The 18755-nt window shown below is 52.0% G+C and overlaps 6 protein-coding genes across 6 annotated transcripts; 3 read left to right on the top strand and 3 right to left on the bottom strand.

The window, feature by feature from the left end:
* Window positions 1–150: 150 nt before the first annotated feature.
* SAPIO_CDS0708 (uncharacterized protein) lies at window positions 151–1472 on the top strand (the record flags this gene model as incomplete). Its single annotated transcript, XM_016783424.1, has 3 exons — window positions 151–233; window positions 825–1195; window positions 1348–1472. 3 exons carry the CDS (start codon window positions 151–153, stop codon window positions 1470–1472), a joined length of 579 nt encoding a protein of 192 aa, XP_016646190.1.
* Window positions 1473–1871: 399 nt separating this feature from the next.
* SAPIO_CDS0707 (uncharacterized protein) lies at window positions 1872–3319 on the bottom strand (the record flags this gene model as incomplete). Its single annotated transcript, XM_016783423.1, has 2 exons — window positions 1872–2945; window positions 3080–3319. The coding sequence occupies 2 exons, from the start codon at window positions 3317–3319 to the stop codon at window positions 1872–1874; spliced, it is 1314 nt and encodes a 437-aa protein (XP_016646189.1).
* A 1818-nt stretch (window positions 3320–5137) lies between these two features.
* On the bottom strand, window positions 5138–6830 carry SAPIO_CDS0706 (uncharacterized protein; the record flags this gene model as incomplete). Its single annotated transcript, XM_016783422.1, has 5 exons — window positions 5138–5339; window positions 5408–5605; window positions 5664–5676; window positions 5809–6583; window positions 6666–6830. 5 exons carry the CDS (start codon window positions 6828–6830, stop codon window positions 5138–5140), a joined length of 1353 nt encoding a protein of 450 aa, XP_016646188.1.
* Window positions 6831–8315: 1485 nt separating this feature from the next.
* SAPIO_CDS0705 (uncharacterized protein) lies at window positions 8316–10575 on the bottom strand (the record flags this gene model as incomplete). Its single annotated transcript, XM_016783421.1, has 3 exons — window positions 8316–9048; window positions 9113–9289; window positions 9353–10575. 3 exons carry the CDS (start codon window positions 10573–10575, stop codon window positions 8316–8318), a joined length of 2133 nt encoding a protein of 710 aa, XP_016646187.1.
* Window positions 10576–11336: 761 nt separating this feature from the next.
* SAPIO_CDS0704 (putative Bifunctional fatty acid transporter/acyl-CoA synthetase (FAT1)) lies at window positions 11337–13740 on the top strand (the record flags this gene model as incomplete). The annotated part of the gene is made up of 5 exons (XM_016783420.1): window positions 11337–11622; window positions 11685–11840; window positions 12074–13262; window positions 13356–13499; window positions 13569–13740. 5 exons carry the CDS (start codon window positions 11337–11339, stop codon window positions 13738–13740), a joined length of 1947 nt encoding a protein of 648 aa, XP_016646186.1.
* Window positions 13741–15401: 1661 nt separating this feature from the next.
* Window positions 15402–18380, top strand: SAPIO_CDS0703 (uncharacterized protein; the record flags this gene model as incomplete). The annotated part of the gene is made up of 6 exons (XM_016783419.1): window positions 15402–15978; window positions 16048–16461; window positions 16716–16877; window positions 16957–16997; window positions 17067–17221; window positions 17294–18380. 6 exons carry the CDS (start codon window positions 15402–15404, stop codon window positions 18378–18380), a joined length of 2436 nt encoding a protein of 811 aa, XP_016646185.1.
* Window positions 18381–18755: the final 375 nt, after the last annotated feature.

The raw sequence follows: 18755 nt of genomic DNA, 5'->3' as shown, positions 1-18755 counted from the left end.
AACTTTGGCATTTAGGCGGAAATTTATGTCCCTGAAGCCTGCAATGCATTTTTCTGGAACCAGGAAACAGCTCCGGCTTCGGGCAAACTCCGACTAATACTATTCCAAGCTTTTTGTCGATGCTATCACCATGACCGTGCAAGAGTCAGTATGCAGCGCAATCGACTTCTCGAGCATGTTCCTAGTACCTGGAACTACGAGTTCGGCGTAACAGCCTTCAATAGGGATCTCGAGTCAGAAAAGTCTAATTGTGTCGTTGCGCCTAAGGAGGCGACTGAAAATCTGGCCGAGTGCATGTTATGATAGTGTTGTATTCTATAGGAGTTACTATGAAATCGCTCTTAGTTCATTCGTTCCTACAGGTGTGTTTAATGCCACATTCCCCTCGCAGAGATCTAATTAGCTTATAGCAAGGCACACTTCGCAAGTAGGCGCTCACTCGACCTCAAAGTCTATTCGCAAAACATATTATAGACTAGATGTCGGAATGATCCGGAAGCTATGGATGGAAAGCTGCGGAGAATCAACTGGAGGGAACGATGGTGCGCGATGGGCACAGCTATGCTTCCGTGAATAGGCGAGGTAATTTTCAACGCCGACGCTCGCCTAGTAGGGACGGATGGTGGGACGCGGGCCAGGATATCGTCCCATGTATGAGGGTGATGGACGATTCCCAAGACGGGTTTTTAACAATGGGCCATTTTGTGTTTTGGGCTCCTATAATTCTAGGAACTTGTGACTAGTTCAAGGGCCACGCCGTAACGATTAGCTTTCTCTTTCTGTGAAGGACTCTACAGGTTCTCGAGCGATCTATTGTGCTAAAGCTCAAAAACTATCTCAATCCTCGCCGTCGTGCCGACCATCCACGACCATATCTACCCCCACGGCTACAGTATTGGCGGCATTCTCGAATCTGATCCCTTTTCGACCAAAGACCTCGCCCTCGCGCTGAGGGCCATCGGGCGCGGATACTCGAACCAGGAAACAGACAAGGTGCGAGCTGTCTTTGCCGAGTACGTCCAGGACGTGGGCGCCGACACCGGTACTGTCATCAAGATTACAAACGAGGTGTTTGATGAGGTCGGAAAGGAGGGTGTGCCGAATTGGGTCCTCCAGCAATTGGAGACGTTTTTGGGAAGTGACAATGGCTGCGGCTTTGACACAATGGACCGCCTGCCGTGGAGAAAACAGATTCGTAAGCGACCAAGATAGTATGTCGAATACTGACTTCGCGCACGAGGAAACGACACAAATACCTGCATGTATCTGGCAAGGCGTAGACTAAGTGACTGAACTAGTTTTTCACTCCTTGTTTCCGCTTCAATGTCGTCTAACGTGATCACCCAGACCAAATCGAGCCGTTGGCGATTAGGAGCAATGATGCCTCTAAGCCCTACCTCAGGATACGGAGCAGGACCAATGGCTATTTTGGGCCATGGGCGGCTCAGTCTATGTTCTGGTATTCTCCCTAGCATAGCTGACTGCCCTCAGCAGTCCCGGGGGCGAGAGGCAATTCAGCTGAGGAGGCTGAACGATGACTGGGATGGAAATATTACAGACCATGCATCACCGATCCAGGATAACCGGCTGAATGTAGAGGCGTTGGTCGGACCGGCTTGGTCGGGACAAGTCTACCTAAGTCCGAACGATGTGAAGATATTATTGCGGCTATACAATCACGGAAGCACGGATATGCCCCCTATGGTTAGTTTTCCCGTAACGCGGAACACATCGACACTCACACCAGCCATGCATTTCTCAATAATCGCCGTTCTAGACCTCACCGTAGTTCATGGCGGGAGATTAATTCAAGCATGAGCGTAGCCCGGCACATTTCACATGTGGCTGTCCCTTCTCGGATTTGGGTAGTGTCATGTATTAATACTCGAGCTTGATCGACTACTCTTCAAACTACCCTGCGAGCTGCTTGCAATACTATTGGTTCTTGGCCCAAATGTAAACCTCCTGTCCCTCCCAACGTAGTCGGACGGCGTCGGAAGCGGCGGCACGCTACTAGCAAAACTTAATCTTGTCCGCGCGCTCCGACTGGACGTTGTGTCCGAGTCTGTATCAGCGTAGGTGTAGAAACTCGTCCGATGCCCAGTCCGCGAGGTCGCAGCCGACCGTATAATGTCCCTCGCCGACTTGATAGCGGCGAGTGACTTGCCGTAGAAACCCGTGGATCCCTCCAGCTCGAACGGCCCTCTTTGCGCCTCAAGCTCCGTGAGTGGGGCATCCGCCTGGTCGACGGTGATTTCGACCACCGGCTTCTGGTGGAACTTGACTTGGTTTGCGGTGCCGAACTGCACCCGATCCGACTTCCTCCCGGCGCAGCAGGGGAAAGGCAATGGGGTTAATCGCGCGTCGCGATTTTGCCTGGTATACATGAAGAAGGCTAGGGCAGCAATGATAATGACGTTTGCAGTAATAACACCAACAGCTATTCCCACCTTTGCGCCCGTCGACAAATTCGAACTGGCAACGGCAGGTGGCGCAGCCGATGCCGTCCGAACATCCTGGACATCGGTGGGAGAAGGAGCCGCCCCGGGATCGGAGGGTCCGGCAATTGTAGGAGACTGTCGAGGAAACTGCGTCGAATCTTGGCCTGGAGTCGGTGTCAGTGTTGTCCCCGGACGATTCGATTGCTGTATTGAGGATGTGGGCTGTAGTGGGGTCTGCTGCGGCGGAGAGGGAAGTGGTGATAGTGCGTCAACCCTACTCGTGCTCAAGACCGGAGCTTCGTTCCGGGCCTGGTGGTCCCGGATTCTGGCCGGAAAGTCTTGAAATCCTTGTGTGGTGATGACGAAATCGAAATTCGAGGTCGACGTGACCGGTTCCGACGCAGAGCCGAGAACGGCCTGGACGGACATGAGATCGTTCCAAAACAAGTCGAAGGGCCGGTAAGGGATCGTCAATTTGGCCACTGGCGGATTTCCTGGGGTGCGCTGTATAGAGACTATCGCCAGTCAGTCTCCGAGGTATTTTTTGTTTTTTTTATCAGCTTCAGAATGTCACCTTCTAAAGTAACAGGCAGGGCCGTCGAGTCCGACGGCTGGCTGTTCGGCGTCCAAACTCCTACCACCGTCTTCGCGCCCGTCACGTCGGAAATGATGCGAATCTCGGTGAAGTCGGAGACTGTGTCCGTCCCTGTCAACGTCACTGTCGACTTGTCGTTGGAATCGACGCCGGTTGGGAAGATGGGCGGCTTTGGGAAACCACTGAAGACGGTGCCCCCGGCCTGCGCGGCGACCAGCGGCAAAAATAAGGCCTGCAGTAGGATTGTCGCGCCGCCGTACAAGATGATGCTGTGAACACTCATGGTAGATCGTGCTTGTCGACGACGTCACCACATGTCGTACTCAAGCAGTTTACCTTCGTCCCTTTTGACGATGGGAGGAAAAAGAAGAGGTACGCCAGAAAAGAGCAAAGGTGGGATGATCGGCGTGAGCGATAGGATCGCCGAATGCAAGCGAGGCGGTGTCGACACTTTTTGACACGTCTCTACCCGGTTTTTCGGGTTGACTCGCCCTGTCTTTCCGGGGGTTAAAACTGGCTCGGTTTCACCTACTTCGACCTTGCCGGCTCGGATTATCATGACGTCCAATAGGACTGCTTTATACGCCAACTAAGGTTCCACACGCGGTCCGTGGGATGCTCGGCAACATACTTTATTTTCTCCGTCCTGCACGCGCGAAGGATCCGTGCTAGTACCCCGCATGCGGTGCCTGGTTTCAGCCAAGTCGTCGCGAGGGGCCTTAGCAGCCTCCTAGATATTAGCATTACATTTAATAATAGTAGCTACGAGGGCATTTAGTCAGGATACAATTTTATTTACTAGAGGGATATCTTTAGAGGTACTGCTTTGAAGGACCCTGATATATCAGTAGGCCAGGTTAATAGTACTGATTTTTGTCTTTAAGATATAGATAGTATTATTATCTAGGGTGTCCTGGACAAGTTTCAAGACAAGAGTAGGTGTCTCAAATATAGGCTGGCTAGTATTTAATCTTTTCCAGCGACGATGAATGGTTCTTCTGCACGCCCTGGATGGTTTTTACGAGCTATGGCGACGGTGGAAACGGATGGTGGTCCCCGCCCCACGGGCCACCGTGGATCCCGGTTCGCCGGGCATTGGCTGTATCCCGGAGCAGAGGCTCCTGTTTCTAGTTGCTACATATCTGCCAACTTCAGAAGGATTTAATCTGAATTTCGTGAATTATACGGACACGTGAGTCTGAGGAGTGAGATGGAATTGGATGGATATGGATTTTTAAGAAGCAACCTGCAAGCTGCAAACATTACACGATGCTTCGGGCTGCTGTGTGCCGGCGGTGTAAAGGAAATCATTGACGCAAGATCGGCCACCGAAGCCCACCAAAAGACATGTACGTTTCAATCAGGAACTGGCACACGTTTATACAGTAATGCATTTACTATCAGTAGTCTGTACCCCTAATTAGTAGTGAAGAGAGCGGAATACAGTGAGAGAGGGAGAGGTAAGATATTATTAAAGGGTTCGACGAGGGGGACTGTGTCTCCACTTTTATTCATTTATCCAAGGTTTTACCATCCCACCCGACAAAAAAACTTTAGCTCCTGAAAAGGGTGATGGCAGTGAAAAAGGTCCGTAAAGACAGGGGCGGAAGAACATTTCTCCTCGCCATGGACCAGGGCATAGCTATTTCTTTTCTTTCTTTCCTCTCATCTCAGATGGAGGACAACAAGTTGAACATCATCATCATCAGTTCTTCTTGATTCAATTGACTTCTTTTGACCCAGTTCTCTTTGATCATCTTTCATGGTGACTTCAAGTAGCTTTCCTGCTTGTCCTGTGTGCTTAAGTGCCCTGTAACATGATTCTTCACCTCTCCTAATTTAGAGGTCTCCTTTTTACATGTTCTACTATCATTCCCATTAGTCAACAGAATCGACATCTGTCCATTCCTGTACAGGAGCTTTACAGCAGCTTCTTGCAGGAATTTCCCAGACCATTGATCACACCCATTTCCTTTTTTATTTAAATGATGAGCAGGTAGGCTGCACTGCTCCGTTTCAGCAGCAGCCCTTGAAAGGCTAGTATTTGATAATTGTATCAGGACAGCGAGGATAACTGCCCCGTAATTGTAAGCCAACCTTCCTATACCATCCATCGGAACGACTTATTCTGCTTATCCGTGATATCCTCCAAGCCGTGCCGGAATTCCGGCATTCCATACTTTTCATCGCGGTTCTTATTTCGCCTCGAAAGGAGGAATCTTAGGCATAGTGATATAACGAAGAGAAGAGAGAAGCAAACGAGGAGGCCGGTGAAACTCTCATCGTACCGCGGAGCGTATCGTCTGCCTTTTGTTAAGGCGAGTGCCCATCTCAAATGATCCTGGTGGGGGGATGGGGAGCGGAAACTTACGCGTGGAAAAGCAGCGGCCCGATGATGTTGCCAATGCAGTATCCGATCCAAATGCCGGCCGCATACGCTCCTTTTTTGGAATATCCGGCGACATTGGAGGTGCCCAGCGAGATAGCTTGCAGCCAGCAGGACGAGAAGAAGGAGATAAGATAAAGGCCCACGATGCGGCCCGCTCGTTTACTTGATGGAAGTCTCCACCTGTGCGGGGTCAGCTTCCGACGCGTAAACCTCTAGTAGAATCCGGACAAGAACTTACAAGAGGCAGCAACCTAGGACGACGGGAAGAGAAGCAATGCAGCAGGTGTACAACCTTCCAATTCGGGTCGAACCAAGCCAACCCGCCCCAAGGACGCAGAGGAAAGCCATGAACCCGAAAGGCATATTGAGCAAAAGGGACGTACGCAAGTCGAACCCCATGCCGGCGAACACAATTGATGAAAAAGTTGTCAGTGTTGCAGCTCCCGTGTTTGACAGCAGCCCTATCAACGCGAGGCCCCAGAACTGATAGTCGGTGAGCGCTTCCCACACCTGGGATGGCTTGAACTGCCTGTTCTCCGTGCCAGAATTGTCGCGCCTGATACGCTCTAATAGTACTCTCTTGTCCTCTGGAGACCACCCTTTCGCTTCCTGGGGCGTATCCGGGAAGACCCAGATGAGAGCGACTCCCCAAGCGAGAGTTATGAGACCAGCGACGATGAAAATCCACTGCCAGGACTTCAGACGACCTCCCTCAATGTGGGCGAGGCCATAGTTGATGAGCGGGCTGATCAGTAAACTCCCTCCGCTGAATGAATACCACAACGAACTCCGCAAGCTGTGCTCTTCGTGCGTGTACCAAAGCCCGACGACTAACATGAAGATGGGGCTCACACCACTCTCGACGACTCCTAGGAAGAAACGGTTTGCCAGAATGCCAGAGTACGATTTGCACGCAGGCGTCGTGAGAACGATGATTGCCCACAAGATGCTGAGAGCGCTGCAGACACGCTTAGGGCGGTACCGCTGGGCGAGGAGGGAGCAAGGGTACATGCCCACTATGTGGCCGAAGAAGAAGATGAGCATGACCCAAGAGTAGCGAAGACCGGTTTCTAAGTCGAGGTCCGACCGTAGACCGAAGATAGCGGCTTGCGAGATGACGGCTTTGTCATAGTATTGCATAGTATATGTGATGCACAGCTGTTATTCCGAGATTCGGTAAGCTCGATGGGGCTAGGTATCGCGGGAAGGGGGAGGGGGGTTTGGAAACGAAAGCACGCACAACAGGCATCAGTTTCCGGTCGATCTTCCGGACGATACGCTTGTTGGTTTCTTTGTCAAGCGTGATGGATTCGCCGTCGATGATGTCTTCAATGGCATCGAGTGATGGCTTAGCAGGTGCATCAACATCCTCCTCGGGGAGACTTGTAGTGTAAGAAGCTCTCATCTTGGGCAGTGCCGCAGGCTAAACGTGACGGGGTGTATTTTTTGATATACAACGTAGGCCTACAGACCTGTCCTCTCTTTCCCCTTTTAAGGGCTGAAGTTCCCCACATCTAGGTGATATTAGCTACTTTTAGAGTTTAGTAGAATCTGGGGAAATGCGGGGTAAAAGTCTGGAACAAGAGCCTTGAGATGGGATGTCCGACTCCCAGAATCTAGAGCAAATACTGGGTTGATACACTAGATCCCCACTTGCAGGGCAACTGCTCGCTGCCGTCCGGGGTCCACTTGATCGAGAAGAGAACCAGCACGTATTAGCCGTGCCACGTAGCCCCGGTAGGAGCTGCTCCCCACCTAGACGAAAAGCCCACCACCCAAGGGAAGGATGGCCGAGCGTAGTGGCTATGCCTTATAAGACTACTTTCGGTCAAGGGCCGCGGGCCGTTAGCCGCGACACTTGGAACATCAACTCTTTTACTGTCAGTTGGCTCAGTCACAAGTGGGCCAATCCGGGCAAGAACATCAGTAGTAAAAGAGCAATACACTAGTAAAGGTGGTCCCAAAATAATAGAGAAAACTATTAAGAAGAAATATAAATATCATTACTGTAGGGACCTGCCAGGATGTGAATTTGTGGGACTTAGATTGAAAGTAACTACTCAACGTTCTTTGTAGGTTGGGGGGTGGGGGGAAAACCCCTACACCTACTTTGTACTTTAGCAAGGAACGAAACTTTCGTTTCTCCTCTCGTCCTGTAATGCGCTCTCCACTCCTTTCTTTGTTTTGGCTATGGGTGGGTTTTTTTTTGTGTGGGTGGGAGCACTCCTACGTGGGCTTGGGATGCGTGGCTGGATAGTGCCCCCACCTGCCCCACGACGGAAGTTTTCTGAGCTCGAGCTCGACAGGTGGGTGAGGTTGCCTTCTAAGACTCGGCAGTTCTCGGGATTGTTTGTCTATTCCAAGGCATGCTTTCGACCAGCTTTGGGCCTTTATAATACGGTTAGGTAAATAGAATTCCGTGGTATTAGTGCCGCTTAAAGCGTTCTTTATCAACTGTTGAGTGTAAAAGGAGAATTGGGACTCCGTATTTACAACCACCACTCCCCAAGTCCTCACGAGTCCCCACTTGCCCATTTTGACCCCCGTCCTCAGCGATGAACCAGGACCTTCATTGGCTTGGAACAATTCCGCGTACTTCCTAACTCCGCGGGCGGGGAAGCCTTGGGATCACCGTGAAGGTGGGGTGCGCTGCCTGGCATCGGTCGAATTGGACTCCGGCGAGAAGTTTCAACGGAGAACGAAACCTTGGTCTCTTGGTTCCTTTTTTCTCTTTGAGCCCAGCGGATCCCCCAGAAATATTGTTGAACCATGTCACCGCTCTGGGCCTACATTAAGTTGGCCCGTGGCACACCTGACTCTAGTCTCCGCCGCTATCCCGAAAGTCACGAGTTGTCCTCCCAACCGGCCCCATCTAGGAGCAGGGATTCTCCTACGATTCATGCCCGTTAAATAAGAGCAGAGCCGGGTTTATGCACAGCTCGTTTTTCCAATCCTGGTAATCAGGCGTATCTGCGGGAAGGCCCGAGAATCCCCGTATACCCATCTTCATCTCTTGTCCCTTCTCTAGCGCTAGAGTTTTGTCAAGAGCCATAAAGTCGTCTATCGCAACGCCTCCTTCAAATGCTCGTATATGTATCTGGGCCAAGTCACTCTGCATTCCGACATCTGGCCCCACTCCAGTGTCGTCGTCAGTGTGGACACATGAGTTGGCCTGGGATGAGCCCGCTACGCTCAAAGGTGCAAGTGCCTCGGGCGTGGCGGCTCCCGGTCTAGGGCCGTCTGCGTCGTCATCGGTGAGCTGTCCTTGCAGCATTCTCGGAAAGTCCTGCTCGCCTGGCAAATGACCCGCGCTGAGACTAAGATCCACTGAGAGGGCCAGTCTCATGTAACAAACAGCGTGGAAATCCGTGATGTCCATCCAGCAAGTAGTATGTGTTTGCATATATATAGAAGTCGGCGGAAAATTAGACTCAATGTGCTGAACGAGCTGGTTTTGGCGAAGGATTACTCGGATCGTCTCCATAAGGCCCTCAACCCCATCGTAAAGAGGGTCATAGATTTTCATAACCTTCGTGAAAATATATGCGCTAGGATTCAACGAAAGCTTCCTCATCTTATAGTTGACCGCCTGCAAAGCGAGTGGAAACGCGATGCACGGAATGCTACAGTACTTTGGTTTCAGTCGCCTCTCTCACGTCGGGGCGAGGGGTCGCACACAAGACTTACACGCTAATGGGGAGGAAGCGGGCTAATTGAAGTTCCATCAGGGTCAACAGGCACCTGCCGATGGCAGCAGTCGCTTTTTGTACCTCTTCATGGAATACCAGCACGTCCTGGGCTGTGACGATGGGCGGGTCATAGTACAATAGCATCTGCCGATTTGCTAACGCAATCTTTGCCGAGCTGTGAGCATTGGTTCGACAGAGTCAGCTTCATAGCGGTCGTCCAGTGGGATTTCGGACATACTAGTAGTAAATGTGCTGTAGAGTCGTAAAGAGTATCACCGATGGGTGGATTAGCTCCGTTCCGTCTGTCTTAGAGCCACCAGTGCCGGCTCCTTGGCAGTTATCCAGTTTCTGCGCCGTGTTGCTGTGCCACCGATCCAAGGTTGTTTTGCATTCCAATATCCTAGTGGTCCTTTCGACCAGCCCGTATTGTTTCATTTCGTCTGACAGACCTGCTTGGTGGGGGAAGAGCAGCTTAGATACGTCCGTCAGGTACATGCACATCTCAGCAAAACCCAAGAAGGTTATGATTAGATGCCTTTTCGTCTGAGAATCATATACCCTCGATTCATGTATCTCATGCTCCAAGTCTTCGAAGGCCAATGAGAACCTGACGTTCGTATACAATTCTGGTCCTCCGATCTGGCAAGATCGTCTCAATGCAATGGCCGAGATGCAATCGCGAACAATGCAGCAGCCCCACAGCCTCTTCAGGGAGATCTGCTCAAGGATCTTGGTGGGGTTCGTCTTTGGTGCTAATCCAAAGTTCCACTGATGGGCTTGAACAGATTTGGCGTTTTCGATGGCAATCCGTAGCCAGGCTGCGTTTGGTTTGCTCGCAGCTTCTTCAAACGGCGGTGTCCAGTATGAGAGTAAGATCGCAGCCTGGGCGATGTGAAGCCGTGAGTGTTCCGTTTCGAAGTTATACAATGTCTTGGCTCGGCCGTACATGGCCCGCCGAGCATCCCGAGCAGAGACGTAGCCTAGCTTTTCAAGCGTTCTCGGACCAACGAAACTACAAGCGGCAAGGAGCATTCCCTGAAGCACGAGGAGCGGAAATCCGGGGGTTAGGCAGTCATCCGCCTCTTCGGCGCCATGATACATTTTCCAAAAGAACGCCTCGTCTATAAGCGGAAGGAACGGATGGACATAACGAAAATACTGTTGCAGAAACTCATCGAGATAGACGCGCGAGGGGACTCGGAGGCATTGTTTGAGGTCCAGATAGTTGACGTCCTCCGGTGGCAGTCTGTGGAGGTTGGACACAGTGATGAATGGATACGTATAATATGGCACGGTGGTTGTAAACGTGCGATCATTTTGCCGGGGCGGGTGCCAGGGAGTGGTGGCATCTAGGTCCCGCGGGTCCTTAACACTGCGCGGACAACTGCGCGGACACGTGCATTCGGCTCGCTCGCCAGGCGGCCCCTGGTCCACACAGGGGCTGTGGAGCGTAGAAGACATAGTACCACCCCAGCTCTGGCCTTGGGCTGTAGAGCAGCGCCCTCGATGTCAATGTCGGTCGGATCAACGACCGTCCGTGGCTTTGTTATATTAATGTTTCCAGATTTTCGTTAAAGTCAATTTCTGACCTTGTTAACTAGACAAGGAAGCAGCTGCGACCTCACAAACAGGCCAGGCGTCGTGACCGTCTACGATCCTGTAGCACTCTGTAAGCTTGCTGACAGTAGAGCTAAGGGGCAGGGCTCATTACCTTCCGCAGGCCGTCTCGGGGATGACGCAGGTCCCCTCGTCGCGTACGCGGTTCGAGCAAGCACTACAAATACTAGCAACGTTGCATTTAACTTTGCGCTGGTTGACAAACACAACAGGCCTTGCGGATGCAGGTACGGATGCAGGTTTTCTTTGGCCGCAATTGAAGTCCGGACCCTATGGGGGCTCCGGAGAAGACACGATGAGAAATCTAGGGGGCGGCGAATGGCAAGATGAGAGGACTTAGGTCATCGTTGAGCCACATGACGGTCCTTGACGGTGACCAACTAAGGCATAACGCGGCTGCTCGGTCAGTCAAGCCCAGGCGCCGGGTTGATACTGCCAAGCCAAGTGTTTTGGTAGCCCCACATAGATTCTTGACGGCCTGGAATTCGGGCCTGGAAACCTGCCGAACCTGCTATCATATAATTTGATCCAATCGTCCTGAATGCAGCTTCTCAACCCTGTCACAGCTCAACACCATCCCGTACCATTAGCAGAAAGCAGAAAGAATGCCTCCCAGACTACCCATTCAGACTCCAGCGAAGAAAGCTGCAATTGCCGTCTTGGCTACCACAGCGACTCTTCTCAGCGCCCTGTACGCAAATAATCGCTACGGAATTTCGTATGATATCAATCAGCTCTTAAATGAGAAGGCGTTCAGAAAACGACTCACCGAGCGAATCCAAGCCTTAGGCGACGATTTTTCCCTCTACCACATGTTACAGCTGGCAGACCCACAGGCGGAAGCTCTCTGGTTTGAGGGCCGCCGGTGGACGTACGCCGAAGCTATTCTTGGTGAGCTGAGCAAGCTGTGCCTCAACCCTCTAGATTACGGGAAGGGCTCACAGCATCGATAGAATCTAGCAAGCTGGCAGCTGCGTTACAACATCGAGGCGTAGCGAGTGGAGACGTGGTGGCAATACTTGCTACAAACTCTCCCGAAATGGTCTTCGCTCAAGCGGCCGTTTCTAAGCTCGGCGCAGTGCCGGCGCTCATTAACACTGCGCTCCAAAGTAAGTTAGCTCTCTATCAGTCCCCCGCCCACTAGGCATGCACCCCGCCCACTAGGCATGCACCCCGCATCGAGGGGCTGGCCCCATCCGCTCCCTCCCTGTTCGGCATTTCTCCGCATGCTGTCCCCCATTCTCCCACTTTGACGCGTTCTTCATCCACACGTTAATATGAATGTGGGGCCTTCTTGGCGTCCGTCTGTACCGACACATTCGCTGAATCATCTGACTTGCAGAAGAGACACTCCAGCACTGCCTGGACATTGCGAATCCGAAGATCCTAGTTTGCACTCCGGATCTTGCTCCAGTCATTGCGGAGCTGAGCGATGTTAGCCAGACGCCCCCCACATTCTCATTGTCACTGTCCTCGTATCCCCCATTGCGACTCTCAGCGGAGGCCTGTGCCGGCTCCGGAATTTCCCAGTTGCGATATGAGGACCTCGCGGACATCACGGCTGATCCGGTGGCACCGCCGACCAAGCGTCTCCTCCAGGACGTTGGTGCGTTGATCTATACCTCTGGTACCAGCGGCAAGCCAAAGGCCGTGGCGGTGAAAAACTTCTTGCTTGTCCTGGTGTCAACTCCCTCCACGATCGACGTGAAACATGCGCGAACCTACCTGCCTCTCCGCACCTATTCCTGCCTGCCCCTCTTTCATGCAACCGGCCTCTTCGTTGGCCTCTACTACAGCACAGGCCTCTCGGGGACCTTCTGCCTGGCGCGCAGGTTCTCGGCTTCGCGATTCTCCACCCAGCTCCTTGAGAGCAGAGCTACACGCATGCTCTATGTAGGAGAACTCTGCAGATACCTTATCGCCGCTCCCCCGTCTCCGAATGACCGAGCACACAAGTGCATCGTAGCATTGGGAAACGGCCTTCACCGAGACGTCTGGCTAAACTTTACGGCCCGTTTCGGCATTCCAGAGATCCGGGAGGTCTACCGTTCCACCGAAGGCATCGCCAAGTTTGACAATTACTCACGTTCTATGGAGGGTGTCGGAATGGTCGGCTTCGCCGGCCCCATTAAGCTCTACGCCGAAGACGACGTCTTCTTGGTTAAATTCGATCCCGCCACCGAGTCCATCTACCGAGATCCCCGGACGGGGTTCTGTGTACCGGCTAAAGCAGACGAGCCCGGTGAGGCTATTGGCCGTGTGAGGTCTATGGAGTTTTATAACGAATACCACAATGACCCTAGCGCCACCAAACTGAAGCTAATTTCCGATGTATTCGAGAAAGGTGATCTTTTCCAACGGACTGGGGACCTGCTTGTCCGTCATAGTACTGGATGGGTGCGTTTTCTCGACCGATTTGGCGATACGTTTAGGTGGCGGGGGGAGAACGTCAGCGCGAGCGAAGTGCGCGAGCACATTGGAAAGCTCCCCAATGTGAAAGACTGCTCCGTCTACGCTGTGAAGCTTTCCGGGTAAGTATTGAGCCTATCAAATCCTTTTCAATGTGCCCCCGGGGGGGATTGCCTTCCGCCATTGCTAACACATCGGCTCTATGCTTGCTTCAGGTACGACGGCCAGGCGGGAGCAGCTGCCATCACGTTGGTCGATCCTTCGCAGGAGTCGAAGTTTGTCGAGAAGCTCTACGACCGACTTCGATCTCGCGGCTTAACACTTTACCAAATGCCTAAGCTCATCCGCTTCCGTCCTGTGTAAGAATACCGGCCCCCAAAATGATATTGTGCCTTAATATAGCTTGATACTCACGACTTGATATAAAGAATCGAGACGACGGCCACATTCAAACAATCAAATACGGTCTTGAAATCCCTGCCTTGGGATCCCGCTGCCGAAAACCAGAAAGACAGTATTTACTGGCTTAATGGTGATCGGTTTGACAGGATTGACTCGGCTGCCTGGTCTCGAATCGAGTCGGGCAAAGCAAAGCTATGAGAAGCTGTCAAGTGGTCCCTAATTGTTTCGATATCAAAACCATTGTCTTTGCTGATTTGCATCGTTGGTGGGTGTTAGTATCTGCTCGTCCCACCATCGATGGGAAGGCAAGCGGGAGGCACATCTCTGGGTCCGTGAAGATGTGGCACGGCGTGTAGGAACCAAAATGCTTGAGCATATTTTGAAGACATGCTCATTTTGCTTCGATCTGCATAATGTTAGTTGTTTCCTTACGAGACAGCGCCGGGACAACGAATGAGTGATAGCGACATAGAAGAGTAACCCTAAGGACTTGAATATGAATAAGTTCCAGGATATATCCGCTGGGAATATAATACTTAATTTGAAAGGCTTGACCTCCCAGTTGCTAGGAGTAACCTTAACAATTACAAGCCAGCGGCAACTAAAGAGGCCATAATTATGCTGTTGTCTTCTTCGAACTGCTAACCCGTAATGGTCTAGAGCTCGACACCCTTGGAATGGCCCGAACCCAACGGCTGTCCCGGACTGCACGGTATTTCTCCGCCCACAACCTGGATCCATTTCTCCTGCGTCACGCGAGAGACGTGCTGTGCTGCCTGATTGTGGGACATGTCAAATCCACCGATAGATAAAGTAAACCCCGTGGTGAGCTCGGCTTGATGAATTGCCCTGGATTAGGCTGGTCGAAGAGGAAGCGAAATGCCAGCCTGTTAGCTTGTTTGGGTCGTGCAAGAAACCTATCTATTGGTAAGCTGAACTGAGCGTCATTTAGCGGGTCCAAGGCTCCCAATTTGCACGAGACAGGCTCGTCTGGAACGATGCCGGTATTGTTTCTTTAAGCAGGCGGCTGCTTCTGAGGCAAAGTCGAATGCATTGTAGATAAATTCTGGTGTGCACCTCTCGATCCCGTTTCGTAAAAGAGCCGACCAGAATGTCTATGTCAGCAACAAGTACCTCGAGGGGTCCGCATTAAACTTTCATACACAATATTACCTTACGAATATATCTAAGAACAGGATAAGGCGGTCTGGAGAGCGGTATAGCTACAGGTGAAGGCATGGTGATATCGAGATTGAAGCACGCGAACTCGTCCTCATCTTGCCAAGGGACCTGCCCATCCCTGGGCATGCGAAGCCGGTGCCGAAGAAAGTCTGGCGTGGTTCCGTGGGCAAAGCGAACACACCGAATGGATGTTGGTGCCAACTGTCAGCACGCCCCTGCCCCCGCATTCGAGAGCTGCTGCATTCTAGTCCCGCGGTTATGCTACCCCGGCATTCACTATTTACCAAACTAAGAGGATTAATCCAGCAAATCCAGCTGTGAGCCATTCACCACTCAGAAAGCTTGTAATTACTCCCTCCCTGAACCACCCAGAACCAATCCGAGTTTTCGTTCCAACGACAGTAAAGAACTGCCCGCCTTTATTTCCTAAGTTCCCACCGCCCACCGGGCCAGCCTACATTGCCAGAATGAAAAACTGCACATATTGCAATAAGACGTTCTTCAAGACTGAACACCTCGTTCGCCACGAACGTTCTCGTGAGGCTCACCCAGGGAAGGTTAGCTGGATAGCCCGTAGAGAGCCTGAGCTGACGCACCACAGACACGGGAGAGAAGCCGTATCACTGTCGCAAGTGCGGCCGCCGGTACGCACGGAGGTTGGTCATTGTCATTCCGTGATGCCATACGTAACTACGTTTTCACTAATCAGGGTTGGAGTTAGCGACGTGTTGCTACGACACGTCAAGGTCTTCCATGGCCAGGATAACGCGGCAAATGAAGGGCGAAACAACCAGCGGATCGCTGTCGAAAACAGCCCGAACTCTCTACGCGGTGGCCAATATCCCAGCAACAGCAGCCCTGGCGACGAGAGCGAGATTGACGTCGATGATAGCGAGGATGATACATCACCAGCCCAGGAAACTATGCCGGTCCACAGCCTCCACCTGGAAGACCCACCGGCGGCGGCTGGCCAAATGGGCACCACCGACCTCGATGGGTTAGTTGCCGCATCAATGCTGCAGGCTCGCAAGGAAGGACTAAACGGATCCGTAAATGCAGCACTGCGCCCTTTACTCCAAGTAACTCACCCGAACCACCCTCATACGGCACCAGAACCTACGGCAACACAGGACTTCGTAGCCCCTGACCTGACGACGGCACCAAGAGACATCACCAGTAGCAACACTGGTTTCCGGCCACATGAACCTTTGTTTACTACTGGTGGCAATCTTGTACCGGCTTCCTTCATAATAGGTAAGCGCATCTCCCCACCCATCTGTGGTCCCGAGCTTGACGCTCCCCAGCAGCTAACTTAGTTATTAGGCAACTCCTATCCCAGTAATCTCCACCTCTGCCAGGATATATTCGACTCGTTCGACAACAACATCAACTCGCCGAATTTTATAAACTTTAGTACTGAAAGCGGCCTTGCGTCCAGCGTGATAAGCTCTCAGATATCTAGCAAGGAACGGGCGAGCTGTATTCCCCTTGAGCGTTTCGCTCGTGTTGCGGGGCTGTGGCCAAACAAGAGGGGGTCTACAGCGGGTCACGAAGCAACTAATATATGGGCTGAAGTGGTAGAGTACAAGGGCGATAACATTTTGGCGGATACTTCCATCGCGCGATCTTCGCCAGTTCCTTCAATCGGTAAGGAGAACGAATCGAAATGGGGCCTGGATGAGGATAAGCGCCAGGAGCTTATCCACGAGCTCGGGTCGGACCTTCTATCTCTCAATGGTAGCAATAATTCCCCTGATTTTCCGCCCACGCGACTACTAAACCTCGGCCTGGACCTTGTTTTTAGGCAGCCCAATTCCCTGCTCCCTTTTATACATCAACCTACATTTTCGGCAAAGTCGACGCCGAATCTGGTCGTCTTATCATTATGCCTCCTCGGGCTCGCGCTTCTCGACTCAAAACAAGTCAAAGCACTCGCATTCAGCTACTTGCCAGTACGTCGCCTTGTCTATCTCACCCCCTTCATATCACAGATGGTAATAACTTTGAGAGAATCGTCCTCGCAGGGCGCCACCGAGAAATGCTGTCACCAGTTAGCCACGCCGTGCTTCGGACCAGGGAGCTCTGCGACGCTTATCTCTCGCCTCACATCTGCGACGCTACTCCTGACCGCTTGGAGGATCTGCCTGGCTCGTGTACTGTTCTCTCTTACATTACCCCTTTTCCGGCGGTCATGAGTCGTACTGACATTGGACTTTTTACAGGGCTCTCAAGATGAGATGCTGGCGCGGATGCTGTACAATCAGACATTGTCGGTAAGAAATTGATGGCTAACAAGAAATCATTGATAGCACGCAGGAGATACTAATAACCCTGTTTCTCAGCTTGCTCAACTCTCAGGGCTATTCGCCATGCGCTCAGCTTCACCTAGTATAGAAGATCTCCTAGATCGACTCAGAACGCAAGGCGAGGCTCAAAGTCAGCGCCAGAGCGACGACGCTCTGTGGAAGGCTTGGGCGCGAACTGAGAGCCTTAAACGGTGTGATCACCTTCGGATTGCGTTTCCAGGAACAGGCCTTCCTTTTACTGACTGATTCTACGTCGCTCTTAGGCTCATTGCTACTATGATCGCTACTGATGCTTGGTGGTCGTATAGCCTAGGCGAGGCGCCGCTCATCCGTACCCGTACAATTCAATTCGAGCATCCATGCTCTGCTGAGCTATTCCAGTCTTCCTCAGCCAGGTCGTGGAAGCGGCTCGTCGAAGATGGCTCCAGTATCGTGTCCGGATCTATCTTGATCCAGATGCATGAACCCTCAGTGCGCCTGTCAGAATCGCAGAATGTCTCGCCGACAGGCATCATCGGCCTGCTCTCTATTATCTGGATCCGAATCCTCGAAGTCCACCATCACGCAGCCAAAGTAGACCACAGAATCTCCAATGCACCGCAAATAGTATTTGCCTTAGAAGAGTCCGGGAATGTGCTGTCACGTATGTTAGATGACATATACAGGGCCTACGCTCGTTTCCTCGGGCTCAAGAACCCCAACTGCATCACGATGTGGCACTTCCTAAACCTCAATCTCTTCTCCAACCTCCAAGTCTTCGAGCTCGCTGCCGGCCGAAATGGAGCAGACAGTGCTCACGAAGCATTGAGGAACATCGCCGCGTGGAGTCATACCTGGTATGCACGTCGGGCTTGCCTCCATGCCGCGGGCATCTACACCGCCATGAATCGCCGCCGCATCAACGACGGAACCATGTTTCACTCTGAGGTTTCCATCTTCGCGGCGGCCTTGGTACTAGGGCTCTATGTGTTTATGATGGGCTCGAGCCATGACGATGATCTAAGCCATCAACTCGGCGCGGGAACGGATGTGGAGCCTTACGAGTTTCTAAACGAAGCGGATTGGCCTGGGTTGGGCGGCGATGGGAGCGCGTCATCATCGTTCTCACCTTCGATAGCTGCCGATGATGGCCAGGAGAACGCTGCGAGGCGTTGGGTAAGGGAAGGGGGCGTAGTTAGCTTTTCGGGAGTCATCTGTGAGGGCGGGTACAATGCGGCCAAAATGATCCTTCTTGAATTTGCTAGCTTACTGGAAGAGGTGGGGAAGTGGGACGCGAAACCCCTATGCCGTATTTTGAGAATCATGAGTGATTCGTTGCTTGATATAGAGGATCAGCCGGACTGTATCTGATGGCCGCTTGTACTTGTCAGTGTACTAAAAAGAGCTGTTTTAAAAGTAGCTATCTTCTGTTCTTTTTCAAACGTGAAAGAGAAAGACCGCGTCCGGTGTAGGTCGAGAGAAAGAAAGGCGGTCGAAGATAAGTTAAGGGAGCGGCGGGGATCGACGGAAGGCGCAAGTGCCTCAAATTCCCCGGTGGCAGGAACACTTTTTTTTTTTTTTTTTTTTTTTTTTTTTTTCTTTTTACCCCCTCCTACCTCAGTTATCATCCGATAGCTTGACAAACCTCACCATCGTTTCCTTGCCATCCTGCCTGTATTGTATCATTGGCGTGCCCGTTCGTATGAGGAGGAACCACTGCGGTCAATATGGTCGACAGCGCTCCTG

This window comes from Scedosporium apiospermum (assembly GCF_000732125.1).
Source record: "Scedosporium apiospermum strain IHEM 14462 chromosome Unknown SEQ_SAPIO_0033, whole genome shotgun sequence".
Taxonomy (NCBI): Eukaryota; Fungi; Ascomycota; class Sordariomycetes; order Microascales; family Microascaceae; genus Scedosporium; species Scedosporium apiospermum.
The sequence above is the reverse complement of the archived record's forward strand: the minus strand, read 5'-3'. Positions and strand labels throughout refer to the sequence as shown.